This window comes from Hippocampus comes, unplaced genomic scaffold (assembly GCF_001891065.2).
Source record: "Hippocampus comes isolate QL1 unplaced genomic scaffold, H_comes_QL1_v1.1 scaffold44, whole genome shotgun sequence".
NCBI classification, from domain to species: domain Eukaryota; kingdom Metazoa; phylum Chordata; class Actinopteri; order Syngnathiformes; family Syngnathidae; genus Hippocampus; species Hippocampus comes.
This window is the reverse complement of record NW_017805546.1, coordinates 1,591,068-1,617,520: the sequence shown is the minus strand read 5'-3', so window position 1 is coordinate 1,617,520 and position 26,453 is coordinate 1,591,068. Positions and strand designations below refer to the sequence as shown.

The 26,453-nt window shown below is 43.5% G+C and overlaps 1 protein-coding gene and 1 long non-coding RNA gene across 4 annotated transcripts in view; one reads left to right on the top strand and one right to left on the bottom strand.

Moving 5' to 3' along the window:
* LOC109521503 (contactin-4-like) overlaps positions 1–26,453 on the top strand; it is an 85,587-nt gene that overhangs the window by 46,899 nt on the left and 12,235 nt on the right. Inside the window, exons 12-23 of one of the 3 annotated variants that reach the window (XM_019879336.1) lie at positions 7,612–7,739; positions 14,409–14,584; positions 16,003–16,120; positions 16,514–16,672; positions 17,250–17,399; positions 18,299–18,369; positions 19,627–19,861; positions 20,087–20,202; positions 21,696–21,882; positions 21,989–22,101; positions 22,205–22,373; positions 23,233–23,842. In XM_019879336.1, the coding sequence (XP_019734895.1) occupies positions 7,612–7,739; positions 14,409–14,584; positions 16,003–16,120; positions 16,514–16,672; positions 17,250–17,399; positions 18,299–18,369; positions 19,627–19,861; positions 20,087–20,202; positions 21,696–21,882; positions 21,989–22,101; positions 22,205–22,373; positions 23,233–23,324 (1,714 nt within the window). In that variant the 3' untranslated portion in view covers positions 23,325–23,842. Of the gene's footprint in view, positions 1–7,611; positions 7,740–14,408; positions 14,585–15,999; positions 16,121–16,513; positions 16,673–17,249; positions 17,400–18,298; positions 18,370–19,626; positions 19,862–20,086; positions 20,203–21,695; positions 21,883–21,988; positions 22,102–22,204; positions 22,374–23,232; positions 23,843–26,453 lie in introns of those variants that run through there. The other 2 variants (XM_019879335.1, XM_019879337.1) reach the window with 2 other exon arrangements.
* On the bottom strand, positions 12,133–18,289 carry LOC109521509 (uncharacterized). The gene is made up of 3 exons (XR_002169374.1): positions 17,998–18,289; positions 14,475–14,565; positions 12,133–12,261 (listed from the first exon to the last, which is right to left on the bottom strand). It is a non-coding gene; the product is annotated as an uncharacterized LOC109521509 (long non-coding RNA).

Genomic DNA, 26,453 nt, shown 5'->3' with positions numbered 1-26,453 from the left:
GGGGGGTCTTGTCTAGCCCAGACAAACCTACAGGGACACAGTTTAGATGACATCAGCTGGAATAAAGCGGCTGAGAGTGCAAAGCAGGGTCTGGTTTGTAATTGGGCCTTGTCAGCCATAACGCCCACCAAAAAAAAAAAAAAAAAAGTACGACGCCATTTCGATATGTCACAAGCGGGAGGGCTGGTGTTGGTTCGGCGCTTCACATCAAAACCGCCAACCATCAAGTGGCTGTCGTGAGGTGCTGCAAGAATGTGCCGCAGTCACAGCTTTTTGGAAAGCCTTTCCACGGTTAGCTCCGTCAGCTTTTGGTAATCATGCAAATATTTGCACGGGACCAGTCAATTCTCCGTAGGAGACGTTTGCCCTCCGGAGGAATGTGTTCAGTGCTTTGGAAGGGGCTCGGGTAAATCCTTGTTTTTACAATGGCGCGCTTGAAGAGAGAGCGTGTTCAAAGTTGGAATGCTCAATGTATTGCTTTTTCGGGTTTCACTTGGCATGTAACCTTTCACAGTCATGTCAAGATCATAGCTTAGTTTTTAGTGAGCTAAATCGGTGAAAAAAAAAAAAAGAATCCCTCTTCCGTCATTTTGATTTCGAACAGCCCACAGCCCTTCCGTTGGCGAGTGAGACACATGCAGAAAAATGGGTGTGCAATTGTAAGTTGCGCACTAAAGTGAAGAGAGGCCAGGATGTCAATGAGTTGACTAGTCTCGGAGGAGAGAGGGAGAGAGAGAGATCCATTTTCTGTGCCAGATTGGTCGGACGTCATCCTTCGTCATGACCCAGAGGTTCGCTATCCCTCTTGTTGGATGTACATCCCTCTACCCTGGCAGCGCAAATAGTCATGATGGTCACGTAAAAGATGAAATGTCTTGTAGAGTGATCAGCATTTATGAGGCCATCTGTTCTGCTCGGCACTCTCCTGAAAGAATCAGTGGCAGAAGAGCAGCAAACTTTGCATTCATTCATTTAAGTACGCCATATTCTGCCCTCTTTCCTTGTTGGTTTTGTCTGATTTGAAGAAGATTGAAAGGGGACATTATGCATCGCTGCCGCAATTGGAACATTTCTCAGTAGTCCTCATTGAAGCTGTGAAATTTTTTGGTGAAAATACACAACCCATCATGAAATGCAGCACACTTAAATATCAATTTACAAGACTTACAACCGAGTCGTGCAAGTATATTCCGTATTTCAGATGCTGATCATCTTATTGCGAATCTTTGCTTTCCCTTCGTTGTGCTTACCTTTGGACTTGGGCAGGATAGGGACTACATTTAATCCTCTCTTGAAAATGGCAGATCTTCACCCAGCCTCGTGGTCCAGTCATGGGCGACATAACTTGGTGTTAGGGGGATATTTGGTAAATTAGCGACGCTCTTATTCCGCAATTTAAAAAAAATCTTCTCAGAAATACGTCGCTAAATCATTTGATTATTGAACAGCCTCTTCGGAAATCCAAACAATTGCATCCGAGCAATGAAATGTCAATCCCCTTGGATATCTGACATGCAAATTTTGGATTGACAGACATGCAACTGGTCAACACTGAAATGTATTCGGTGGTGCTGAATAAAATGCAGAATTTGAATGGCCAGCCCGTCGCGTCTCGCTAACTCGGAGGCAGTCCAAAATATTCGCTCACTCCGAGCCCGCATGCGCTTTGCATTGTTTATTACACTTAAGTCTTGCTAATCACTATTTTTTTTCCCCTCCTCATCAAATCTCTAATTGCTTCATCTGGAGTCTAATAGAACATCTGCTCATGAAGTGGAGTCCTGCCTCTCTCTCAGTGGAGGTTTGCAGTGAGGGAGAGAATTGTGAGGCCTAAAACACTGAAAGCGTATGTGTCCAGAAGGACTTGTTCATTACGTTGCGTGGAGGAAAAGCTTTACAACCGCCAATGGCTGCCGTGGACCGCTGACTGTTGCTTTTCGATTTTACCTTTGCCAACAATTCTCCACCTTGGTTGTAGCCACATGGCTCACAAGGTCCCCTGAGTGAAAATGGAAGCAAGCTGAGGATGAGACAAGCTGGCGGCTGCAGACGCCGCCATTCATGGGTGCCCGCAAGCAAGCACGTCCATGTTGGAGCAGATTCAAGGTTTTATCCCCCCACCAAAAAAAAAAAAAAAAAAGATGTGCCAGAGTTGCCCAGTCAGCCCACAAAAACCCCAAGAGGACCCGTTAGATCCCCTGTAAATCCACCATAACGTTTCTTCTGATGCAAATGTTTGTATTCGCTTACTGTCAGAGCTATTTTATTGGACATCCTGCTTAATCTGTGAGCTCTCTCTGCTCATAAATCAGGTGATTAGTTGCAGCTCTTGAAATCATTAAGAAGTGCTTGAGGAGCCAAAGTATAGTATGATCACAAAAATAGATGACAAAAGCGCTACATATCAGATTCCTTCTTCTACACCAGGGAAAAGGGGGAGCACATGGATTAGGGATTTGGTGACAGAACCAGGTTCAAGATGCAGATCAAGGAATTCATTCACTAGTGTCACAGTGATTCACAAGCAAAAAAAAAAAAAGAAATCAAGGCAGTTTGTGACATTTGGCACCCACTTACAGTACGTTGTCTAATTAACTCTGCTAATGGAGTAGAGCAGTTTTAATTATTCATCTCCTAAGAAATTGTGTAGAATCCGTTGCTTCCAACTCTGTGGGCACCACGTCTGGACTGGTCTCTTCCAACAATCTCTACACATTCCAAAAAACAAAAAACATATATATGGGGTTACACTCCCACGTACATATACAGTATATATATATATATTTGGGTTTTTGTTTGGGAGGGCTTGCGAAAGGGATGTACAAATACATTACAAAGTGGCATTGTGGCATTTGAAATCTCATGCTGCTGCATCATTTGCATTTTGTGGATTTCTATTCTCGAAACAATATTTTTGGAAGTCTTATGCTGACTGACAAAACTCTAATCTGGCACATGAGATAAAATGAGTTGTGAGATGTTTGCCGAGATAAGGTCAGACTGTGTTCCTTGTGCCGCTCACTAGGATTGTTGTTATCGGAGAGACTTTGGCCCATATCATTTTTCAAAGCAAGAATCCACCAGCGCAGCAAGAGTAATCCATCTTGCTACCGCTGACAATTTCCTGTGGAACCCGCGCATGCTCTTTATTCCTCAAGGAATACCTCAGCACGTAAGAGATGAATATCTGTGAAGCGGGAGAGCAATTTGTGATTAAAAGAATCCTTTGGCAGAACATCCACAAACCCTTTGTGGCCCAGGACGATAAACTGTGCGCCCTTGCGAGGCAATTAGCGGCGCCATCTCAAAATGTTCCATTGAAGCGAAGTGGGACATTCTCAGTGAGCCTGTGTCATGAAGATACCTTGCTGTAAAAGCTCGACACAACATTTTGCCCTTGATGGTTTGTTTACACTTGAATTAAAAGCTATAGCTTAGAATGATGAGTATTGAGGCTTAACTTTTTTTTTTTTTTTTTAGCGCAGCGACCACTTTCCAGAATGAATTAGTTAAGGCCTAATGAATTGGGGGTTTTTTTTGGAAAAAAACATCATCATTACATAAAGTCAGGGATTATTGCTTGCAGTACAGCATGACTCTCCCCAAGGATTGTTCTAATCAAGCATTCGTATTTGCGGCCTCAGATGCTGCCGTGCTGTCACAACTGTGGTGTGCGGTGGTCCAAAACAAAGCTCAAGACAGAATCGTTTGCATTTCCTTAGAAGTACCGCTCTCATAAAAATGAAAGAAGCGGTTCGCTCAAGAGAATGAACAGAACAAGCATGCCGCAAGACTGGTGAAAAAAAAAAATGGAACCAAAAATACTCTGCGATGAGCCCACCCCTTTGGCCGACATCAGCCGGGCTCGACTGCAGCACACCCTCGCGAAGAGGACAGTTTATGAAGAGGGAATGAATGCAATTATTGATCGTACATAAGCCACTGCTAATGTGGGTAGTGCGTAGGGGGGTTGAACACTTCATTCTCCCTTTCCTTGCTTTATTCACCGTCAGACATTTTCAACGGTGGTCACAACGTGGCACATTGTCAAGCATTGACTGACACCTTCAAACGGCGTTGCTGAAATGGTCCCTTTACAAATGGTCCCCTGCAGATGTTGTGAAAGCGCAAATACAAATAAAAGATGGATAGTAGTGCATTGTCGTGTTTTAATTTAATTTTATTCTTCATTGGACTGTAATTGGGCTCCAATAAGCCATGTGACCTGTGCTGTTTGAAAATTTTATACCGCGGCTGCATCGAGTCAACGAAAATGTTCAGTGGAAAATGTATGCGTTCACAGTTGATGTTCAGTGTTTACAAAAAATATATAATTTTTTTTTTTTTTTTAATGACATCCTCTTTTTTTTTAAACGTTACATTTCCCTCAATCTAGCTTTACATGTCAACGATGCCGGAACTCCCAGCAGAGTGCCTTGTGGTTATGCTCGGCTCATTCATTGCAGCTAATGTTGCATGTAACAAGGATAAGAGTCATTGGTACAGATGTGTAGCAGTTCCAGCAAAAATCAATATCAATTACACCTGGATTGAAAAATTGTCTCAAGTCGATGTCTTCTTTTTTTTTTTTTTTTTTTTTTTTTAACAAGCATCAGGCAATCTCTTTGTTCATCGAAAGTGCAAGAACAGCAAATTCAGGTCCACACTTGCCAGTAGATATCTAATTGACCTTTGACCTTGATGTAACAGAACGTGTTGGTTGGATATAACCTCGCTTGAACCACACACGCAAGAGACTTTGCCATGTTGCGGTGAGCTGAGCAGGCCTCAGCATTTCAGCACTACACAGCCAGATTTGATTTATGCCTTTCGCCGGCCGATTTCGCAGCACACACAATGAGGGGAGACTGCATTTCAGTTGGTCTAAAACAGAGCCATCCCGTTGGTTTTCAAGCGCTCCAGAAATACCGTTGAGTCGAGTTATCTCTGCGGAAAAAAAGAATGATGCATTTTCCTCACAGTCCGTCAAAGCGCGAGCACAACGTTTTGTGAACTAATCCTTTTGGAAGAAAGACGATCTGATTTTGCAAGCCGTGTCTGTGCGCTGAAGCGAGGATGTGAATGTAGAAGGTTTTCGCGGAGACTAATGATTTGGCGAATTCACCGACAAGCGCGTGACCATCTTGCTTCCTGTGGTGTCATGGCTGAGTTATTCCACTGATAGAATCTTAACCTCTATTTTCACAAGCTCGGTTTATTTTCCCTGTTAATTAAGTAGGTGCACACACAGGCCTGCACCCTGCGGCCACGCCGCCAGCCAGCCATGGCATATCAAAGTCAATGAGTATTCATCAACAGCCCCGTTCGGAACGCTCACATTTGTGATTACGCATATTGTTTGCATGTTGAATCCTTATGAGGGTGCGTCCGTTCTTTGCCAAGTTGGGGTGTTTCTGCACCAAGTGAGCAAACATGATTCCGCTATTTGAACAGGCGGCCTGTGAGAGCGCCAACGTACACTTTGTTCAAAGCTGTCAACACACAATATTCATGTGTTTTCGGGACCTGTTATTGGTACTGTGGCAATTTCCTCTGATGACAAAAAAAAAATTATTATATCTATCTGTATATATTTTTTTCAAACAGATCAAAGACACGATATGTCGAGTGAAGAATCGCATCAAAGGTTTCAAGTGTCTTTTTGATGGAGAGCGAAGTAGTTGCCTGCGTCTCTTAACGACATCGCAAAGAGAATTTAAGGAAATAACAACAGCGGGCTTTTTATTTTGGTTTTCCGTTTGGGGTGGGCTCTTTCCTGTGATTTCCACTTCACAGTGGCCATGAAGGCAGCTCTGTGACTGATGTTGTGTCTCTTTCATCTCGCCACATCCCAAGGAGGATCAGCACCGCACCGTCCTACCCCCAAAATACACACCTGTGTTTTTCACTCGCCATGTCACCTTGTTTGAAAATAATCAAGCGGATAGGACCGATATTCCTGTGTCCATTCAACTGTGCCAGACAGCGATGAAAGGAATGGCACTCGTGTTCATCTCGGCCCGTGAATTATTGATACGTGCCCCTTCGCTGGCATTCCCCAAGGATGGAAATGGGAAACATCTCGTAAAATGGGCCCCCCCCCGACGAGACATTTTGTCTGGGCCCGTAGCGGAGAAGGGAGAATGAAATGTAGGGTGAGCCATAAGATTTTTTGCTGCCACTGGCAGTTGCAACTGAACAGTTCTTACATTGACCTCATGTGTTCTTTGTCTTCAAATAATGGACCCCCCCCCCCAAAATTGCTGCTGTAGACTGTAAATTTCCCCAGTGTGGGACAAATAAAGGATATCTTATGATCTTATAAAGTACATGTAACAAACACAGACAAACAGTCAGTCAAGATTTATACGATGGATTGCGAAAAAATGAATAGAAGGCTTGCGATATTGCGACTGAACTCCATGTATGTTCCACTGTCCTTGCATGTTGATCCTCCACCGAGTCTTTTCTTATGGCTCGTTTACGCTCAAGTTTCCGCCAGCCGCAGCGGGCCCATTTTTGGCCACCCTGGACAAAATAGGCCGGTCGTGACACATTAGAACTCCACAAAATGCAGATAACACATTCCCGATTGTCGGGATGGGCAAACATGGTGGATCACGTTCGCCATGGATGCTCAGCAAGATTTTTTTTTCTTAATGTCACCCCAAAAATTTTGACATGGCAGTCATGGACGTGCGAAGTTTTTCACTTGCACCCAAATTCCAAAAACATGCATGTTAGGTAATTTGGAGACTCTCACTTAGGTGTGAATGTGAATGTGACTGTTTGCTGTGATCAAAGGTGTGAGTTTCCACAAATAGCCCACTTTTACGCCTTGCACCTCATCCACCCTGGACAAAACACCAAGTGAATCATGTTTCAAGACTAATCTCACAAACGCAAAAACGGGAATTCTAGGCCGAGGTTTGTTTGATGCAGTTTGAAAACACAACTTTAGCTCGAGTTTATTTCATAGTTGTTAGACTTTGACGCAATTCCGGCACCCTCTCCTGTGCCCCACCCTCCACCTGCACTTAATCTGCATTCTAGTTTCAGCCATTAAACATTGAAAATAAATGAATAACAAACAGTCAAATGCCTTCCCTGTCGTTAGCTTGAACAAGAATATTTTGTTTTTGCACCATCTCTCTGCTCATGTCCTTTGGACTCACTCTTTCCACTGTTATTTGAAGTCAACAGTGCTGTTGTGTGCACACATCATTTTCCTTTTCTTGAGGCTGAAGCAATTTGCATATAGGACTACACTTTGAAAATTTGCTGTTTACTAGATTTTTTTTTTACTCTCATCAAGAAAAAAATCAACTTTTTTTTTCAGGCTTTTTGACCTTTTTAGAAGCGCTCATGGCCATTGGATAAAGGGCATGCATTGCAGTTTCTTAAAGTACCGCGTTGGATTATTTACCGGCAAAGCCGTTAACCGATTATTATTTTCTTTGATTGAGAAGACAAATGTTTTAATTAGATATAGGTTGTACTTTATAACAGGAGTCTATGTAATGTAATGTATAACGTGTTATATATTTGTATCAGTGCTGTACTTGAAGAATAACTTTTTTTCAACACACCGTTTGTATATTTTCACCACAGGGTTTCCATTCTGGATAATGGTAATCTTCGCATATGGAACGTAAGCAAATCAGATGCTGGACCCTACACCTGCATAGCCAGGAACCAGTTTGGTGTGGCTAGTAGCACAGGAAGTGTCACGGTTAAAGGTAATTTCCATTTCCATTTCCTGTACACCAAAATTTGTTCTTTATGAACTTTCAGATCCAAGTGATGACGAACGGGTTTTTCAAGATATAATCCAGAGGCCTCTGGATGTTTATTGCCACTCCCAATTAACATTTTCTGTCAAGCTAAACATAAGACAACATAATTTTGCTGAAAAGTCTGCTCCGTTAATGCTAACACTGTGGAGCAACTCAAACTGACACGACACAAATATTCACAGGCATATCTTCTTTATTCTCTGCAAAGAACGACTGGCACTGTCTTCATGTACTGTGTATCTGCATGATACTGCCCCCAGGTGGCCATCCTCCCTGCATCTATTAATTCATCCATCCGTCCGTCCATCCCATCTTGCTGCTCATTTCTATGACAGTGCCGTTTCAGAGGGAGAAAATGCTGACGAGTCCCAAAGTGTAAATTAGCGATATCGTTCCCAGCGTTCAACTACGTTGCCAACCGGTATATAGAGTACTCAAAATACGTTTTGGAATAAGAAGGGAGGACAAGCGACTGTGCTACTGGCACAATATGCAAACCAGAATTCACCTTTTTAATTGGTCGTTCTTGTGTCTGGAGAGCAGAGGTGTTGTTACACATGAGGCAGAGCCACCTCGCCACGTGCTTTTGCAAAGGTGTTGAAATCACTCGGCACTCTCACCCCAACTGCCCCGATATCGTCTGAGGATCTTCTGTGTGGAAAAAGACCTCATGTTGTTAGATCGTCTGCAATGGGAATTGCTTTCCTGCTCTGGTGCTGTGACTTATTACACTTCATTAAAAATTAATGGCAACTGGGTATAAAGTGCTGTGCATTGAGTGCCTCTCGTCTGTGCACACTGCTGATTTTCTTCTCTTTTTCCACTGGGGATTGTGTTATCAACTCCTCGAGTTTGTAGGGGACTTGCCGACATAATTAGTGAACCATAGCCTGACCATGACCCGCTTTGGCCGAGGTTGCTGGTTCAAATATAATGATATTTTTTGTTCTGCTTCGAGTTTCTTTGTCATTCTTATTTTGGGATTATAGGATTCCTCATCTTTAGCTTCGGGGAATTTCTTTTTCGGCTTGCATTCAGAATGGTTTTCTCAACTTTCAAGTCAACTCAAGTGAATTTCTGGAGCACATGAAAACAACCACCGCGGTATACAAAGTATTGTACATGGAGCAAAAATAATTCATACGACAAACAATAAAACAGAAAATGAACGTCAAAGACAGAAGAAAGCGCAAAAACAGCAAAACTAAAAATCAAGTCTCATGCTGAGTGAAAAGCCAAAGAATAAAAATGACTTTCAAGAAAAGTTTTAAAGATTTATAGCGAGAGGACTTGCCGAACATTCAGTGGAAGCTCATTCCAAAGAGAGGGACAGCCAACGGAAAAGGCTCGATCTGTTGCACATTTCGGGTGAAGGGGCTGAGCAAATAGGCTGAGGAGGTTGAAGTACACAATCTCATCGTTTTGAATGGTAAACGTGGCTTTTGACGGTTAGCCTGAATTCGGTTTGATAAATCCTGTGGATTCATCTCCGTATTTCCACAGAATTTTGAAATATTTCACCCATGTGTCGAGACTCACCAAAGCAGATCGGCAAACTTGTGTGGCAAATTTGAGTCCAGTCGGTTGTGTACAGCGCTGTGCAAGAACTGATAAATAACCAGACGGTCAGAAAATGGAAATGTGTTCATTAAAAGATGTCTCAATACTTTGACTGAAACTTTAATTACTGAAAGAATACTCAGGCAAGCGTGGTGAAAAGTCGTAACTGTTGTTTTCACTCAGTAAGGGAGGACCAAAAAAAAACCCGTCGCTCTTCTCCCGTATAACTTTTAACCGTCTCCTAGGACAAGCTGTGAAATCTTTGACAGTGTATCATCTAGAAAGCATATGATGACAGCATCAATTCTATCTTCCCATTTGTTTCATTCCAATTTATGAATCGAGTGAACATCAATCGTCATATTCAAGCCAATCTTACATCATAAATATTAAATATTATTGATACAAAAATCCACCTCCCTTCATTTAATTTGGCGAATATTCCGGTCCTTCCGCGTCATCCGGAGATGACTTCAAATCGAGACGTGTTTCCTTTTTCTCCTTTGAATTATAAAACACAGATTTCATGCATTATGAATGCTCGGAAGTCAGCCGCAGTCAAGAATGTGGGAGAGAGCTTTGAGTGCACGTTGCCGCTGATTTCCGACAACCACATGCCCCCCTCCCACTCCCCACCCCCCACCCCAATTGTGAGCTCTCCGACAAAAATGAGAACTTTCCTAAGGATTTAAGAAAAGCCAGGCTCGAGAATGCGCTGCAGTTTTTTGCAAGGAATCATCATGTAATTCCTTTTCTCGTTATTTCTGTTGTCATTTCACACAAGACCATCATATGATGGCGTTACTGCCTCCACCCTCGGGCAGCCAGCGGGCAGGTTGAGACCTGCTGCTCCCTGCAGCTTCAGCTTGTTGTCTGCATGTGTGATTTTCCGATGCAGCCGCAAGGTAGGGTGCCTGGTAATGTCTTCTCAGCATAAATAGACGCCGCCATTACGGCCTTCGCTTCATCAGAAAGTCAGGGTTTATTAGACACCCCTCCGCGGCTTTTCCATCATTAAATGTACAGGCGGTTTTCTGCAGCTGATGTACAAATACTCCCCAATATGATTTCACGCCTTTCTGTCACATTCAATCTTGTCTCATCAATGTGACGGGGTAATTTACATGCGTTATTCGAGTGAGAATTGGAAACCTATTTAGTGGGGGTGGCGTGGGGGGGGGGGCAAATGTGTGTTGGGAGCAGCTCTTATGGGAGATGACAGGATGATATTCCAATTGACTTTGTTAATATGAATGCTGAAAAATACCTGTCAGGAAGCATTGCGAAAAGGAGTCACCTCGAAAACAGCTCAGGAGGAGCAGTCACAATAAATGAGCCTTGTTAATGTCCACATTATGCCAACACTTGGGGGATATTACCAGATTAATTGCATTTGATTAGACATGCGCCGGCTGAATTTAGATTTCGCCAGGCTTGAACCGGTGCCAATTAGTACACAGTACACTTAGTCAATATGCGGGACACCAAGCAATCAGAATCAACCTTGTCCTGTCACACTTTCTTTTGGGTAACGTGGGGCAGAAATGATTTGTCTTCATCCATCTCAGTTGACCCACTCTCTAGTTTCAGTGCAGATGTTTTGAAACTGGCAGTTTAAAAACACTTTGAAAAAAATTGTGATAACAAACAAGATCGGATGATAAGAAAATGTATTATGGGATCATGATTTTGTCAGATGGGCCAGCCCAACTAATGAGATGTAAAGGTGTGTGTGGTGGTCGGTAGTGGGAACCAGCTCGAATAAAAAAAGATCAATTTCACACAAAATTTATAACCCCTCCCAATTTGTAATGCATCAATCCTTTATGCTGTTCATGCACTGTAACCATACGAGTGGCGTATGCGTGTGGGATCGATAAGATGGACAACGAGGGAATGGTTGCGATGCTGGAGTGTTGATCAGGCTGTGCTGCTTGGTTGAAGCAAAACAACATTAAAAGGAAAAATTTTGAATACTGTTCAATCCGATCCGACCCTGTGTGGAAACATGCTGGCTCCCCTTGTTGAATTGTTGATTAACTGTGGCTAATCAGTTTTCAGAAAGCTGAAATCATTTCGACTGCCCACAACCAAGCCTGATGACCTCCAATCGTATTCATTCAATCAAGAAATCTCAGAAATAGAACCTGTCTGACAAAGCAAAGTTGGTGAAAAGATATTACAAAGAAAAACTGGAGGTTAGGAATAAAGTATTTGATATCTATTACTCTGAAAAGGGTTATAAAGCCCATTCCTAAAACTTTAGGACTCTGGGGAACCACGGTGATAGCCGTTATTCAGAAATAGAGAAAACATGGAGCACTGGTGATCATTCACAGGTTTTTCCTAAGAGCACGGCAGCGACTAAACCAGGAGGTCACAAAGGAAAGTTTGGGGTGAATATTCTGAAATGACAACAGTTGAAGTTTTTGGCAAGTGCATGTGTCTCGTTCCATCTGGTTTAAATTTATCACAGCATTTTAGGAAAAAGGACCTTATACCTCCAGTCAAATATGATGGTAGTAGTATGATGGCCTGGGGATGCTTTGATTCTTCAGGGCCTGGATGACTTGCTGTCATTTGCTGTGATTTATGGAACCATGAGTTCTCCTCTTTACCGGCAAATCTTGAAAGTGAATGTATTGCCATCAGTTTATGAACTCAAGCTGAATCGCACTTGGTTTCTGCAGCAGAACAGTGATCCAAAACACACCAGCAAGTCAATTTCTGAATGGGTTACAAAAAGAAAAAAAAAAAAAAGAAAGTTTTGCATCAAAGTACAGACTTCATTCCGACTGAAAGGCTATGGTATGATTTTAAAAAAGCTGACCCCCTAAACTTAAACCACCCAGTTGTTCCACCTGATGGCATTACTCTCACCCCTCCGCTTTTGTCCAGGAAATTTCTATAACACCAATGATATTGTCGAATTATCTGCAAGGTGCCAGCCAGGTAGTCAATTAAAAGGGACAATAACCTTCAGTCGTAACCTGAAAATGGGAAATGAACGTGTGATACAAGTGAAGCTTGTCACACTGATTTGTAGACGGGCATCTCTTTGTTTGAAAGACCATGGTCTGGGGAGTGCAGATAAAGACTTTTAGTAGTGTTGTTTCCGTAAGAAAGTTCAGAAGAATGAGACAGAACAACTGATGTTTTAGTTAAGTTAGCTTGTTTAGTTTGTTTTTGTTTTTTGTTTTAAGAACGGAAAGCGATAATTCTCTATGTTGTTCAAATATTGCGAAACCGCCGTACGCCACATACATGGAGTCACTTAAATGGTGTCAGTGTCTCTAATTAAATTGGCTCACCATGCGGGTTACTGTCTTTTCCATTGTAGAGGCAAAGGGCAACAAGGTATCACGCTTAACAAAAATCAATCAACCTCTCTTTCCATATAATCTGCCAGAACTGGTGACAGAGGAGGGCGGTAATGCAGCCCATTCTCCTCATCTGTCAAAAGTGAATCCCTTGAGCTACTTATAGCGATCAGGTTATGCAAACTGTGATGGGAGCAGTTTATGTGAGAGAAGAGACAGCTACAACAACCCCAGTGGAGAGATGAAAAAGCAAATAAGGGTTTATAGCAGGTTACCGAGTTGCGTAGGTAGAAGAGTCAAATATTCCTGACAGTAAGTGTGTCCCCGCAGATTCTTCCTGAGGGTTTTGTTTTGTTTCGATGCTATTGCTTTGTTTACGTGTTTGTCTGTGAGCTGGATTCCGAAAAAACAAAAACATACATACAGTGTCTAAATACAGCACACTGATTTAGTCCAAACTTGGCAGAGCATGATGCCTGTTCATTTCAGGGGTTGGTTGGAGTCGTCTCTATATAGGGAGAGTAGCAAGAGTGCGGAACTTTGTCTTCTATTGACTTTGATGACCGCCCACTCTTCTCCCTCGACCGTTTCTCATGCAAACCGCAAAGCGCTAGCATGTTGTTGTCCTGACACGTTTGCTTTTAGGTGTTGCTTCAATTGCTTCATTTACTAATAGCACCAAATAAGTTTGCTTGTTTTGTCATTTGTTTGATATGAAGCACGGTTGACCAAATCCACAAGCTTATGGAGTGATGGGCCAAACGGTTCCATTTTCAATCCAAATAGGTGAAAGAACTTTGGGATATTTCTTTTGAAAGTGACTTCAATGTAAACAAAATTGCAACATATCATGCAGTGGCACATGGGAGGGGCTATTCTGTGGTGCTTTTCCAAAATGAGGTGAAGGTTCAACAGTTTGCCGTTCAGTACTGGTCAACCCTGGTCTCGGGGGAGCGAATAAATTTGTTGGTCGACATTAAAAAAAAAAGGATTCAATAAATGCCATGGTAAATACCGCATAAGGGGTTGCATTTGTCTGTGGATTTTAAAAGGCCAACACAATAAAGAGGCAATGAAGGCTATACATTGCCTGGACGTTCTAATCTATACTTTTCCCAGGATCATTAGAGAAGTTGAGCTGAATCTTGTATGCAGATTGGGTAGCGATTTAAAGTAATCACAGCATCCACCGGAGGTGGGGGGGGTGTTGTTGTTCACTTAATGAAGAAAGCCTCTCCCTCTCATCTGGCCTCTTTCGCCCTCCTCATCTTCCACATTTGACCAAGTGCAGTTCGGGGACGCGTGCCTTATCCCCCGGCAATGCCAGCGCTTTGCACTGCAATTTCCCAAAGAGAGCGGCGAGGAGTCACTGGTGTTGACTGTTTTTCTTGCGGTGTGCTTTGGGAATATCAGGAGGAGTTCCAGGCTAAAGGCTGAGTTGACAGTGACTCACTGTGACTCGTCTGAATGCAGGAGAGACACGTCTCCAAATCCCAGCGGACTTAAGCTGGGGCTCAAACAAATAGCAGCTATGGTAGCTTTGCAAGCTTCTTCCTTGTGCTCTGCGCTTAGTCCCTTCTATCTCTCTATTAACACTGTGACACATTCATGTAGGTGATGGAAAGCGTGGCTTTTGGCGAAAGCAGCTTCTCTTCCCGTCGTAAATAATGCTGCATGGACTGTAAAAATAGTGTCTTCCGTGTAACAGTTCGGTTGTTATTATTTATTCCAGAGCCCACGATCATCACCACTCTGCCTGCAACCTTGGATGTGACTGTGGGGGAGAGTGTAGTCCTACCTTGTCAAGTCAGCCACGATCCCTCACTGGACCTCACGTTCACCTGGTTCTTCAATGATCAGCTCATCCACTTCGGCAGCCATGGGGGATTCTTTGAGAAAGTGGGCGGCGTAAGTTAAACCGGCACATTTTTTAATGATGAATATGAAATGAAGTTAGCCTAGATGGTGAATTTATGGCTTATGAGAAATGGCAGTGATGGACAAATGAAGCTTCATGAAGCACTTGTGATCATTGTTGACTTCTCCAGAGGGCAATGTTGATTTAGAGATGCAGTGGGAATTTCCATTGCACTAGCCTTCATCATTAAACCAAGAGCACCGCGTAGACGAGTTACAAATATCACAAGCGCTTCATGAAGCTTCATTTTCGCATGGTATGTAGATAAATGCAAGATGACACATCACAATGAACAAATGGATGCAACGCAACAGGTTGCATTTGCATCCATTGATTTGCATCATCCTAGAGCACTGTAACTGAATTAGTTTCGAACTCGAATCTATTATTCCTCACTGGTTTCTTCCCTCAATCTTTCTTTTCAATAGCCGGAGTGGAATACAGTAATTACATGTCAAGGAAACCAACGTGTGGGTGCACTTGCCTAAATTGCAGTGTGCAGGCTTTATAAAAGACATGAATTTTGTTTCTGACCTCTACAAAGCATGATATCGAATAGAGGTCAGGATGCCGAACTGAGGATTCATTGGTAATTTTTGTTTGGCCTCTTTTAGCATACTCATAACAAATTCAGCCACGGTGCAGATGGAATGTATCAAGTGTATTATTTATGGCCAGAATTGCTGCCTGTAGTTTTTTGTTTGTTTGTTTTTTTCTGAAATTGACATCCCCATCCTCCATCCAGACTCTGTAAGCAATGCTGTATTTCAAAGTGTGTGTCTGCACTACACATTACAAACATATGCTGTCTCATCTTCTTTTTGAAAGTCTCACCTGATTCTAAAAAAACTGTAGGAAAAAAAGAGCAAAGCCAGGAATAGAACCGATCAATTCTCTTCTTATTATTCAGCTATTGCACTTGAAGATAAATAAACAGGGGGCAGCGTTGCGTTGCTGAGAGATTGCAGTCGACACCCAGTACACAGATAAAAGCACTTCACTGAATTGTTCCTGTCATTGTGCCACGGCTTTCCTCTGTGTCCAATTTATTAGCGGACCGGCTCGGCTCCACTCTGTGATATTGAAAAGGTGGGAATTGCTCCCTTTAAAGACCTAAACTGCTTCTTGTAACCGAGCCCCTCCTATGCGGCCATCAGGCGCAAGCTGTTTACGCGCTTACGTTTTCTGTAATTAAAGTCGCGGGACGAATACTTTGGGTGTCCTTGCAGAAAATGCGCGAGAGGAAAGTTGATGGGGCAATTTGAGGTGTTGTTTTTTTTCCGAGTCAAACATGGAAATAAGCTTTGTGCTCCCATGCGGCTGGATGGTTGAATTTTCAGCATAAGGAGATTTACCATGTGCGTACCTGTGTCTACGTCTGACTTTTTTTTTTTTTGAATGGCAGCAGCATGCAGCAGGAGACATTATGATTCGAAACATCCAACTGAGGCACGCTGGGAAATACACGTGCGCCGTGCAGACAAAGGTGGACAGCCTCTCTGTTGCCGTTGATTTGGTTGTCAGAGGTAAGCAAAACTAAAAGCATCCTCTCCACTTTAACTCTCCCTGTCGATCTTCCAAATTGTACCTTGGCGTGTATCTCAAATGCTTTTGTGCAAGAATTAATGATTGGTCAACGGTTGAGGAGAGTGGACGAGGCCAAGGGGTCGTGCTTGTCGTGCTGGCCTATGCCTCACAAATGAAATGGAAAATGGCAAGCTCTCTACTCTCGGTTGTAAATATTTTGACTGTCTCATTACACCGAGTAGTTCCCAACTGTCTGTACCGTGGCCGTAGGTGCCAAAAAGCAACATGACTCTCGTTCTCATCTCTCTGTCGCTTCCTCATTTCCATTAGCTCTCCCTCTTTCCATCTAACCGCTTCCTCCTCGCTCTCGCCCCCGTGATGCCGTCTCCCAGGTCCCCCGGGCTCTCCCACCAGCATCCAAGTCGAAGAAATCACAGATACCACAGTGACTCTGTCCTGGAGGCCCGGCGCTGATAATCACAGTCCAATTACCGCGTACACCATCCAGGCCAGGACACCCTTTTCCCTCGGGTGGCAGGCTGTCTCCACAGGTAAGCTCTCACCAACCAGCCGTGGCCTCTTCCAATCTCACCGAGGGGCTTGCTCTTTATTCGGGCTCTCCGGTGAAAATGTAGGAGATGTAATTTTTTTTTCCCCCCCATGTCCAAATGGGGCTCTATTGTAGCGTGACCACTGGCCACCATTTTATCAGACTCCTGGGAATCCTCCAACGTGAATTCCTTCCTGATGAGAAAGCCAGCGCAGATTTGATGTAAAATGATCGCACTGATGGATTTGGTTTTGCACCTCATATCCTCTCTGATAGCCCTTAGTCACCACGCCTGGCCGCAGTAATGATGTGTCGAGCATGCTGTGCACCTCGCTCCACTGATATTCTCTGAACTAAGGAAAATTTCACTCCAGAAATGGAAGGATCAGCTTCATTTATTAGTCTACGTCACTGTTTTATTATGCGATGAGATGCAACGTGAAGCGGACGGCAGTACCGGCCACTGCCGACTGCGTTCAGTGGCGCTCCTCCTCTCCTCTCCTGTCAGCATACAGTTTCAAGATGATGCACCCATGCAAGGTTTCTTGATACGGAAGGCAGCATTTGCTAAATTGCAGTTCCCAAAGTGGTCGGGGGCCAGCGTCTGACAGCCACTGTGATTGACCTGAGCCCTTGGGTGGACTACGAGTTTCGAGTCCTGGCCAGCAACACCATCGGGACCGGCGAACCCAGCAAGCCATCCAAACAAGCCAAGACAAAGGGGACCTGTACGTGAGGAACTCTCTCCCTGACTCTTCTTTTGTCAAGTGACTTTTTTTTGTTGGTCAAGTCATTGAACGATCCCTTTTAGTCCTGTTCAAGTATTGGCAAAGGTGTAGCATACATACCGATCCCCTCAAAGATGGGCCAGAACTAGGTCAGGGCTTGTGTATGATGATTCCATTGTCTGCAACGACTTCGCAAAATAAAATGGAGTCAAGTCAACACACCATTTTTTTTTCAGCATACTGATAAATCCAGGTTGTCCCCATCCTCTCACTCTAATGGGATTATATCCAAACAATTAAGAACACAAGAAAGTATATGATATAATATTCAGCAAGTTGTTCACTGTTGGATTTACTCAATTAGATTTCGTCAAGTGGCTGCACAAAATAAAATCATCTGGATGCAGAGAAGTGGACTTCAAAAATGAGTACATTCAGATCAATGTTCCGCCACGCAAAGTGTGACAAAGTTAGAACTTAAAGAGGGACTAAATGTCAAAAACGACCCTTTTTTTAAATACCTTTCATCGTGTTGACCAACAGTGAATCGCATTTACACTTGCATGACATTAAACCAAAGTGTGATGGAAAGCAATACCTGTTCAGGATCTGTTTCAAAGGTCCAAATTCCGGGATGGGATTTAATCCATTTGTATGATTTATCTAGGAAATGGCAATGCAAACAAATGGAAGGTTGCTCAACCTCCATATTGGGTTCGAGTTTCAGAGATCAACTGTCAAATCATTTTCCAGACAGCCCCAGATTTAAGAACGATGTCTTCATCTGCGCTTTCTCACTGCCGTGCACGCTGAGCATTGCTCCATGTCAGTTTTCAGCATCACGTCAGCAAGGCTAAGCCAATCTCTCTCTCTTTTTTGTTGTGTTTTTATTCCTGCAGCTCCGAAGGTCACTCCAGCGAGTGTGAGCGGCGGCGGTGGGAGTCGCTCAGAATTAGTGATCACATGGGAGGTAAGCAAGCACGCGAGGGATGTGTCACGCTCGGGTCATTTTTTACGACGTTGTGTGTGTGTGTGTGTGTGTGTGTGTGTGTGTGTGCGCGTGTGTGTGTGTGTTCTCTCATGGAGAGCACCGACTTGCTGTCAGAGCAAAGAAGAAATTGTTTTATGGTTTGGAAAAGATCATTCAATTCACTTGGAAAAGACGACCAAATATACTTTTGTTCACATTTTTTCTGAATGGTAGCCTTTAAATCTTGTGAGGATTCAGGCAGTTTCAAGTCATCAAGCCCCCGCCGTGAAACTCTTCACAATCACTGCTCACATTTCATTCTGCGCGAGTTTAATTTTAGGCATCTGCTTCAACGAAGCTTCGACTCTGATGCGGTCTTGAAATTAGCTTCTCACAGTCAACACCAAAACGGTGGAATGACGCTTTGGCCTCCAGTTCGCACACCAAAGCTAAATCCAAAGAAAAGAAAAAAAAAAAAGTCAAGTCACTGCTTGTTGTCTCTATCCACCGGCGGTGCCTGCGGCTAACCCGATTGCCGCCACGCCACCGGATATCACAATTTTCTTTCGTTGTGCATTATCTATTTAGCACCTCTATAATTCAGGAAACATATATGAATAAACTTGTCTCGAAATGCTTGGAGCACCGTCATAAGCTAAATTTCCTCCGTCCATCTGACTTTTCTGTACCTCAGTGAACACAACTCGGTAACCGAATGTGTGATTGTCGTTCAAACAGCCTGCGAGGTGTCGCTGCGTTGGCATGCGGGGGACTTATGATGCAGTCCTCTGAATTCCTCCTGATGATTAGCGACGCTGAATACTTGGAAATTATTTTTTTTTTGTCAAATGTCAAACCACTATCACGTCGCATTTGTCAAAACGTTCAATACTTTACAAAAAGGCAATACCATAGCACACCGATGTTCCACAATAGGTTCATGTGGAGCAGTTCACAGTCAATAAGCCGATTATTAAATATCTTCATGTGGCTGTGTCGGTTTTGCTCTGACAGTCAGTCAGGGGACAGAAGAATGCTGCCAGCTCTCTGGCCTCGTAGACCTGCCAGGACAGATTTGAAATCCGAATCATCTTCTATTTTTCTTTTGTCAAAAGAAACGGACTAATATTGTGCAAGCGACATCGGCCGTCACCACTGATTCTGAAGGCCCTCGGCAGATTACATTGACATGGCAGCATAGAGAGGCTGAAATGTGATTTGAGTTGCCGTGCGTGACGGGGTGTGTTTTTGTCGCAGCCTGTTCCAGAAGAGCAACAAAATGGAGCCGGGTTCGGCTACGTGGTGGCTTTTCGACCCCACGGCGCCACGGGTTGGATGCAGGCTGCCGTGCCCTCGGCAGAGACGTCCAAATACATCTTCAAAAATGAAAGCGTCCAGCCCTTTTCGCCTTTTCAGGTGAAGGTCGGCGTGTACAACAACGAGGGCGAAGGTCCGTTCGGACACGTCACGACGATCTACTCTGCCGAGGAAGGTGAGAATCCTGCCTCGCGTCCTACTTGGAATGTTTTGCTGGCTCAGCTGTGCGGCTGTTCATGTACATTATATCCGGTCAGAGTATTGGCTCTGGTCCAGAGGAAATGCGTGTTGAAATGGGGAGGTGGGGGAATAACAGTGAAACACCTTTAATGTTCCCGCTTGGAGTGATCGTCAAAACTGAGAGCTACTTCTAAAGTCCTTCTGAAATCTTCCACATCAGAACCCGGCCGAGCACCCACGAGGGTTCGTGCCAAGAGCCTCTCAGCGTCCCAGATTGAAGTTTCATGGAAAGCTCTTCCCTGGAATGCCAGTAAGAAAAGAGTGCTGGGCTACGAGGTAATCAGCGTGTCTCCTTGACTCTTTGTCTGCTTTCAGTGCTTGAAACTCGATGTTGAAGTTTCATGGAAAGCTCTTCCCTGGAATGCCAGCAAGAAAAGAGTGCTGGGCTACGAGGTAATCAGTGTGTCTCCTTGACTCTTTATGTCTGCTTTCAGTGCTTGAAACTCGATGCGCGCGTGTGTTTGTGTGCAGGTGCGGGGAGAGTTGAATCTTGTTCTCTTTCATTATTGATGAATGTCTTAGGCTAATGTACAATACCTTGGGCAGAGGAGATAATAGCTTGCTGCATGCATAATGGCCCCAGCGATGTCCCAAGGCTTTGGGGTTTACCATTTTATTTTTTTTTTCCCTTCTTGTTTTCCCAAGTGCTGCAACCTATCCTGACTCTTGTACTTCCACGAGGCTTTAACTCATTTCATGCTAGCTGTTTCTCTCTAAATTGGGAGTGCCATTTTTGACCATTTGACGAATTCTTGAAGGCAGAAAACAGAACATAATCAACCTAAAAAGGTCACTTTGATTGCAAAAAAAAAAAAAATGTTTATTGCAAAAAAACACTGCACTGATGCATGAACTTTGCATGAAATTTTTGTGAACATTGAACTTTATCCACGTTCTCACCAACGCGCTGCTTTCGCATGCCACCCGCCACTTGGGATCGTATACTTTATCACCCACACATACTCGCGCCATGTGTGGACCAAGATCAGATCAAAACCACTCCTGCCGTCTAGTGGTGATTGATCATACTGAAATCATTCCCACAGCCTTGATACTTCCTGTGGAGGTGCTCGAAGCCCTTTATCATTTATTTATTTATTTATTTTATTAAAGAACACCTAAAATGTATTTTTACATTTTGGCACGAAATGATAGGGTTTTTGCAAGCGCACTTTTACGTTTTGGAAATAAACCTGATGAGGAAAAGAAGATTTCACTTTGAGTCGAGCAACACCATTTCACACGCTGTTCTTTACACCCATTTGGCCGTTGTCATTTTAATTCGGATCCCCCGCAGCCCAGGATGTGAAGAAAGGAGCTACTTTCTTCCACTGAGTGCATGAAGTGGCAGGAATATAAATTGTTGACCACTTAAAGTCAACAGAGGAGCAGGGTTTGAGCAAAGCGTTCTCGCAAGGAAAGTCAAATTATATCTGGGACGTGAAGCATGTCCGCCGTTTCCGCCCTGACAACCACGGTGACAAAAGAAAACGTGTCATCAGTGCTTGTTGGCAGGGAACTGTTGAATATTTTGCTCCTTTTATTTGTTTTTTTCACGTCACTCAGCTTAAACTATCATACTTGTCCATTTGACGCATGTGGATCATGCCGGGCATGGCAAAAAGATGCACAAGGTAACGCCCAGCATCTTCCGTCCGCTTGCTTTGCCATCGACCAGCTTGCATTTAGCTGACAGGGCGTTGTAGCAGAAACCGTTTGCGAGCGTCTGTGTTAGAGTCGATCATTTGTTCTACCTCGTTGATTTTCAGCTGAGGTACTGGAAGCGAAGGGACAAGGAGGACACAGCCAGTGTGCAAAGAACTGTGGGAAATCAGACATCAACAATTATTCAGGGCGTCAGAGGCAGCACCACGTATTACATCTCGGTGAGAGCGTATAATACCGCAGGAGCCGGACCTCCCAGCGCCACCGTCAACGTCACCACCAAAAAACCACGTACGTAGCAAGTCGACTGAGAGCAGGACCGCAATCTGCTCCACCTTTTATTTGGCATGAAAAAAAAAGCCAGTGGGGTTTTGTTTTTCCATTTGTTTTTCCTCAGCACCCAGCCAGCCTCCTGGTAAAGTGATGTGGAACACATCCAACTCGAAGATCATATTAAACTGGGAGCAGGTTAAAGCCCTGGAGAATGAGTCGGAGGTCACAGGTTACAAAGTAAGTATGCTGGGGTGGGAGGGGGGAGTGTACCCCCCCGATCTACAGGTCATCTTCATCACGATGCTATTTTTGAACTCATGGCCTGGTTTAACTGTGTTAGGTGCTGTACAAAAAGAACCCACACAGCCATCCCAATGTCATGGAGACAAACACCACCTCGGTGGAGCTCTCCCTGCCCACTGATGAGGATTATATCATCCAGATCAAACCGTTTGGCGAGGGAGGGGAAGGCAGCAGTAGTCGGCAGATCACCATCCCGAGGATAGCAGGTCAGTGGAGAGCTCGTTTGTGTCCTCTGTGCTGGGCTGCATTATCCGTTCCCCCTGCTGACTGCCTGAACAGTAGAGATTCGTGATCATCATCTGGAGGAGCGCGGAGAGCGGGCGAAATAAAGTGCTGCCTGAGACCCCGTCGTCATTTAAACACCAAAAGGAACAGCAAATTATTGTACGGCAAAATGCAGCGCAACCTTCAAAGTCAAACACAAGTTGACCTTCAATTTGTTCGTACTCACACTGGGGGGAAAAAATGGAATAAAATGAAGCTTCATGAAGCAATGTTTTCCATTGATTACGTTTCCACAGCATCTTTAAACTAAGAGTGCCATCTAGAGGAGTCCAGAAAGATCACAAGTGCATCATGAAGCTTCATTTGTCCGTCAGGAGTAAGCGGTATGAACCAAACCCTGGCGTTCACCAAATTAAAGGAGGTCATTCTACTTGCAAGTTAACTCTGGAAAGGTTCTCTTCAGCTTCAGCGCAAATGCGACACAGAGCAAAAACGGCCGCCAGTTGCCCCTCCCTGGCTTCAATACTGTTTCGCTAAATCAGTTATGTCTCACCCACATCAATTCAGACCCGCTTTTGCCCAAATTTCAGGAATTAGATTCATTAGTTTCTCACCTTTTTGCATGATTATTTGTGCAAATACCGTAACGTTTCTTCATCGTCCCTTCCACCGCACCTCTTCACAGAAAGTAAGAATCAGTCTTTTTGCACACTCCTCCCAGATAAATAAATACAAATAATGCTAATCAGAACATAAAAGAAAGAGTCGAGACAGTTTTTTTATTAGATCAATAAAATTCTGCGTATTTTGCTGGTCTTTATCTTTTCATGACCTTTTCAGGTCCCAATGCAGTCGGCTCGGCATCCAAGGTCTCCACTCTATCAGCCCTCAGCACAATAGCGCTGTCTTTCACGGCGCGGACATCTTTATGACAAACAGCTCCCGGCAGACCTTGCATCTGAAGTGAAGACAGTCTACGTCGGAACGCAGGCGCACCTCTCTGGTGGTGTAACTCGACCCATTCATTTTGATTTACAGACTAAAGGAATATGCCGAGGAAAAGAGGAATACAAAACATACCGCTGGGACATTGTGGGAAGGTTTTCTTTGGGGTACCTTGGCCACAAGAGGAAGATGTACAGATGTCATAACCATGTTGTTACCAAAGCAGCTTTCATAAGAGGAGGAGAAACAAAATGTTGTGTGTGTGCATCTTTTTGTATGACATTCCAAGCTTTATATATATATATATATTATTTATTTTTTTCCTGCTGTCTAGGCAATTAACAGTATGCCAGATCTAAATCTCCCACTAAGTGGTGAAGAATGACTTTTGACCGCGAAACAGACCGCTTGGTAATCTTTTTCTGTCAAATGAGATGACGTGCATCTCTCTTTCATTTCTCTCTCTCTCTGTCCATAAACAAGACATGCTAATGCTTTACCAAACCAGTAGTGACGGAAAAATGAAGCTTCAAATGAGCTTCACAAACCAGTTGTTAGACGTTTCTAGATGGCACTCAGTTCAACGTTGGGCTGAAAGCTCCCTGACTTGCCATTTCTTAAAACCCTTTATTTAAACCAACAGTGCCATCTAGAGGAGTCAAAGAAAATACAATAACTGGTTCATGAAGCAAATTTGAAGCTGCATTTTCCCGTCACTCTGAACTAGTGAAGTCTGTAAACCCAACAACAAGGTTTCAAACACAAATAAAATAATTGTCCTTTTGATAAGAAATAATTGACAAAATGTGTATTTTATACAGTACATACACTGAGTGTGTCAACACTGGGACTTTCGTAACAAAATATCCAATCACGTTACACACAATTGCTTTAATTTGAGACACACCTCACGACACCTTTGGAATACACTTTCACGGCAGAACTGTTTTGCTCATGAATATGGGGTCCATCTGAGCAAAAAAGGGTTAGCATGCAAAGATTTTAGAACCAGTCCTCTTTGGTATTTGAACACATCTTCAAGTCAAGGAAAAAAAAAAAATCTTTGTGACAGTTGCCACCAGCAGCAGAGTGCTTGCTGTCGCTTCTAATCTTTGTGACAGTTGCCACCAGCAGCAGAGTGCTGTCGCTTCTGGGGCCGTCTTCTTCCCTGGTGGTCGGACCCTAGCTCCCCTTTGTTTGGGTTAGCCCAGTGTGAATAGCTATTCTTTGCCTTCTGTGTGCCTCATCATTACTTCAAAATCCTCAGGTCCTTCAACAGCCTTAACTTATCATAATGTATATTGAGGACAGTAGAATCGTAGAGCTATTATGCAGCCGTAGTGATGTTTACATGCTGCTGTTTTGACAGGCGTCAGTGTTGTCAGCTTTGGGAGTGTGGAGATGGTGGAGGGAATGGGGAGTGGGCGCAGGTTGATAGGCGGCTGAGTTCAGTTGAGGGATTTTGGCAATATGAGGCCTCGTGCATTTTTCTAGTTGTGTGTTCGAAAGACAATGCTAAATGACAATGCTGCTGATCTTTCCTTTTCCCCGTTCATCGTCTCCTGATGCCATGTGGGACGGCTGTGCAGAGGTGCTAGACAGCCTGTATGTAGCTCTTAGAGGAGTGGAACTGTCAGCTACTGGCTCTTGCACAGAATCATGCATCAGTGAATATGTAATATACTGTTTTGTACACTTCAAATCATTTATATGACCCCCCAAAAAACGTTTCTAAAAAAGATCCTGTTCTTGGTTTTTATGTATAATTCTGTTGCTAACTGTTGCTCAGCATGACTGTGCATACGTAATCCTCTGGCTCCTGACAAAGTGACTTTGATTGAGGACCATGCAGCATTCATACGGTTCATGCACGGTAGAGTTTTGTGTATATTGTACGTGTACCCTGACATCTTAACAACCAGTGGCGCTAAGCCCATGCTTCTGTCCAAGTCAGCCTCTCAGACATGTCCTGTCTGCTCAAAACGAGGGCTTCCTGTCTTGCTTTGTTGTTTATATTGTGTTAATAAACAATATTGCTTTATAAAAAAATTTAAAAAAATACCAGACTCTGTTGGTTCTTTCCTCAATGAGTAATGATCCAAGTGGTTGTTGATAAACAGCTGGGACCCTATTTTCGTGCTCTAATACAAGCACGGTCTAACTGTGCGCATGGGAGGCTTTTTCTTCCTTTTGGTAAGTTCACAAATGTGTAGTTAGAAATGGCTGTTTGCACCGTTGCAGCCGTGAACACAGCCAACTTTGTCTCCCGCCCAATGGACGTGGTGGCTCTCATTCTCTTTACATGCAGCACAGGAGAGGCATGCAATGGTGATGGGAAAATGAAGCTTCATGAACCACTTGTAATGTTTTTTTACTCTGGAATTTAACACCCGATCTGGGTAATATCTTTTGTGTTGTACAAGGGCTAGCTGCTCGTGTCAAACATTTAACTTGAGTCGTTTGGCGTTGCTCTGTGTGCTCAAACAGGACATCACATCCTTGTTTGAGACGCCAGAGAAAATAAAATGAGTTTTAAAGGGTCAGAGGGAGTGTTCAAGTTCTGTAATTTAACATTAATTAGAGAGGCTGAGTTTAATAATAAAATACAATAAAAATCAGAGCTGCCACTTAACCTTCGCCCCTAATTTCATCTTTTACCTGTCAAGACACAAGAAGCTTCATTCAGCACCATTTATGAATAAAAGTAAGCTGATTTAAAAAAATGTAACCCTCCATGTCCTTCACATAGAACTCCAACGTACCGCTTTATTAAGTCATATGAGTTCAATTGAGGGTCTTTTGAACCGAGAGTGAATTGTTAAATAAACTCATGTTTCTGAAGTTTTCAGCTCTTCCTCATACTGTATTAAGTATTGATAAATGCACTAGGTGGCGCTTTAAGCGCACAGGAGTGTTTGGAACAGACTCTCAACTGCACGCGCTCGATAGAACCACAAGAGGGCAATGTAGCATCACACAAAAGTCATACTGTACTCTGCACTGGATCATTTCTGATATATACTTTATTTATATATAGTATATATAAATAATATACTATATTTGTGTGTATGTATAGAATTTTTTGGGGGTCTTACAAGCAATTTTGAAACTCATCT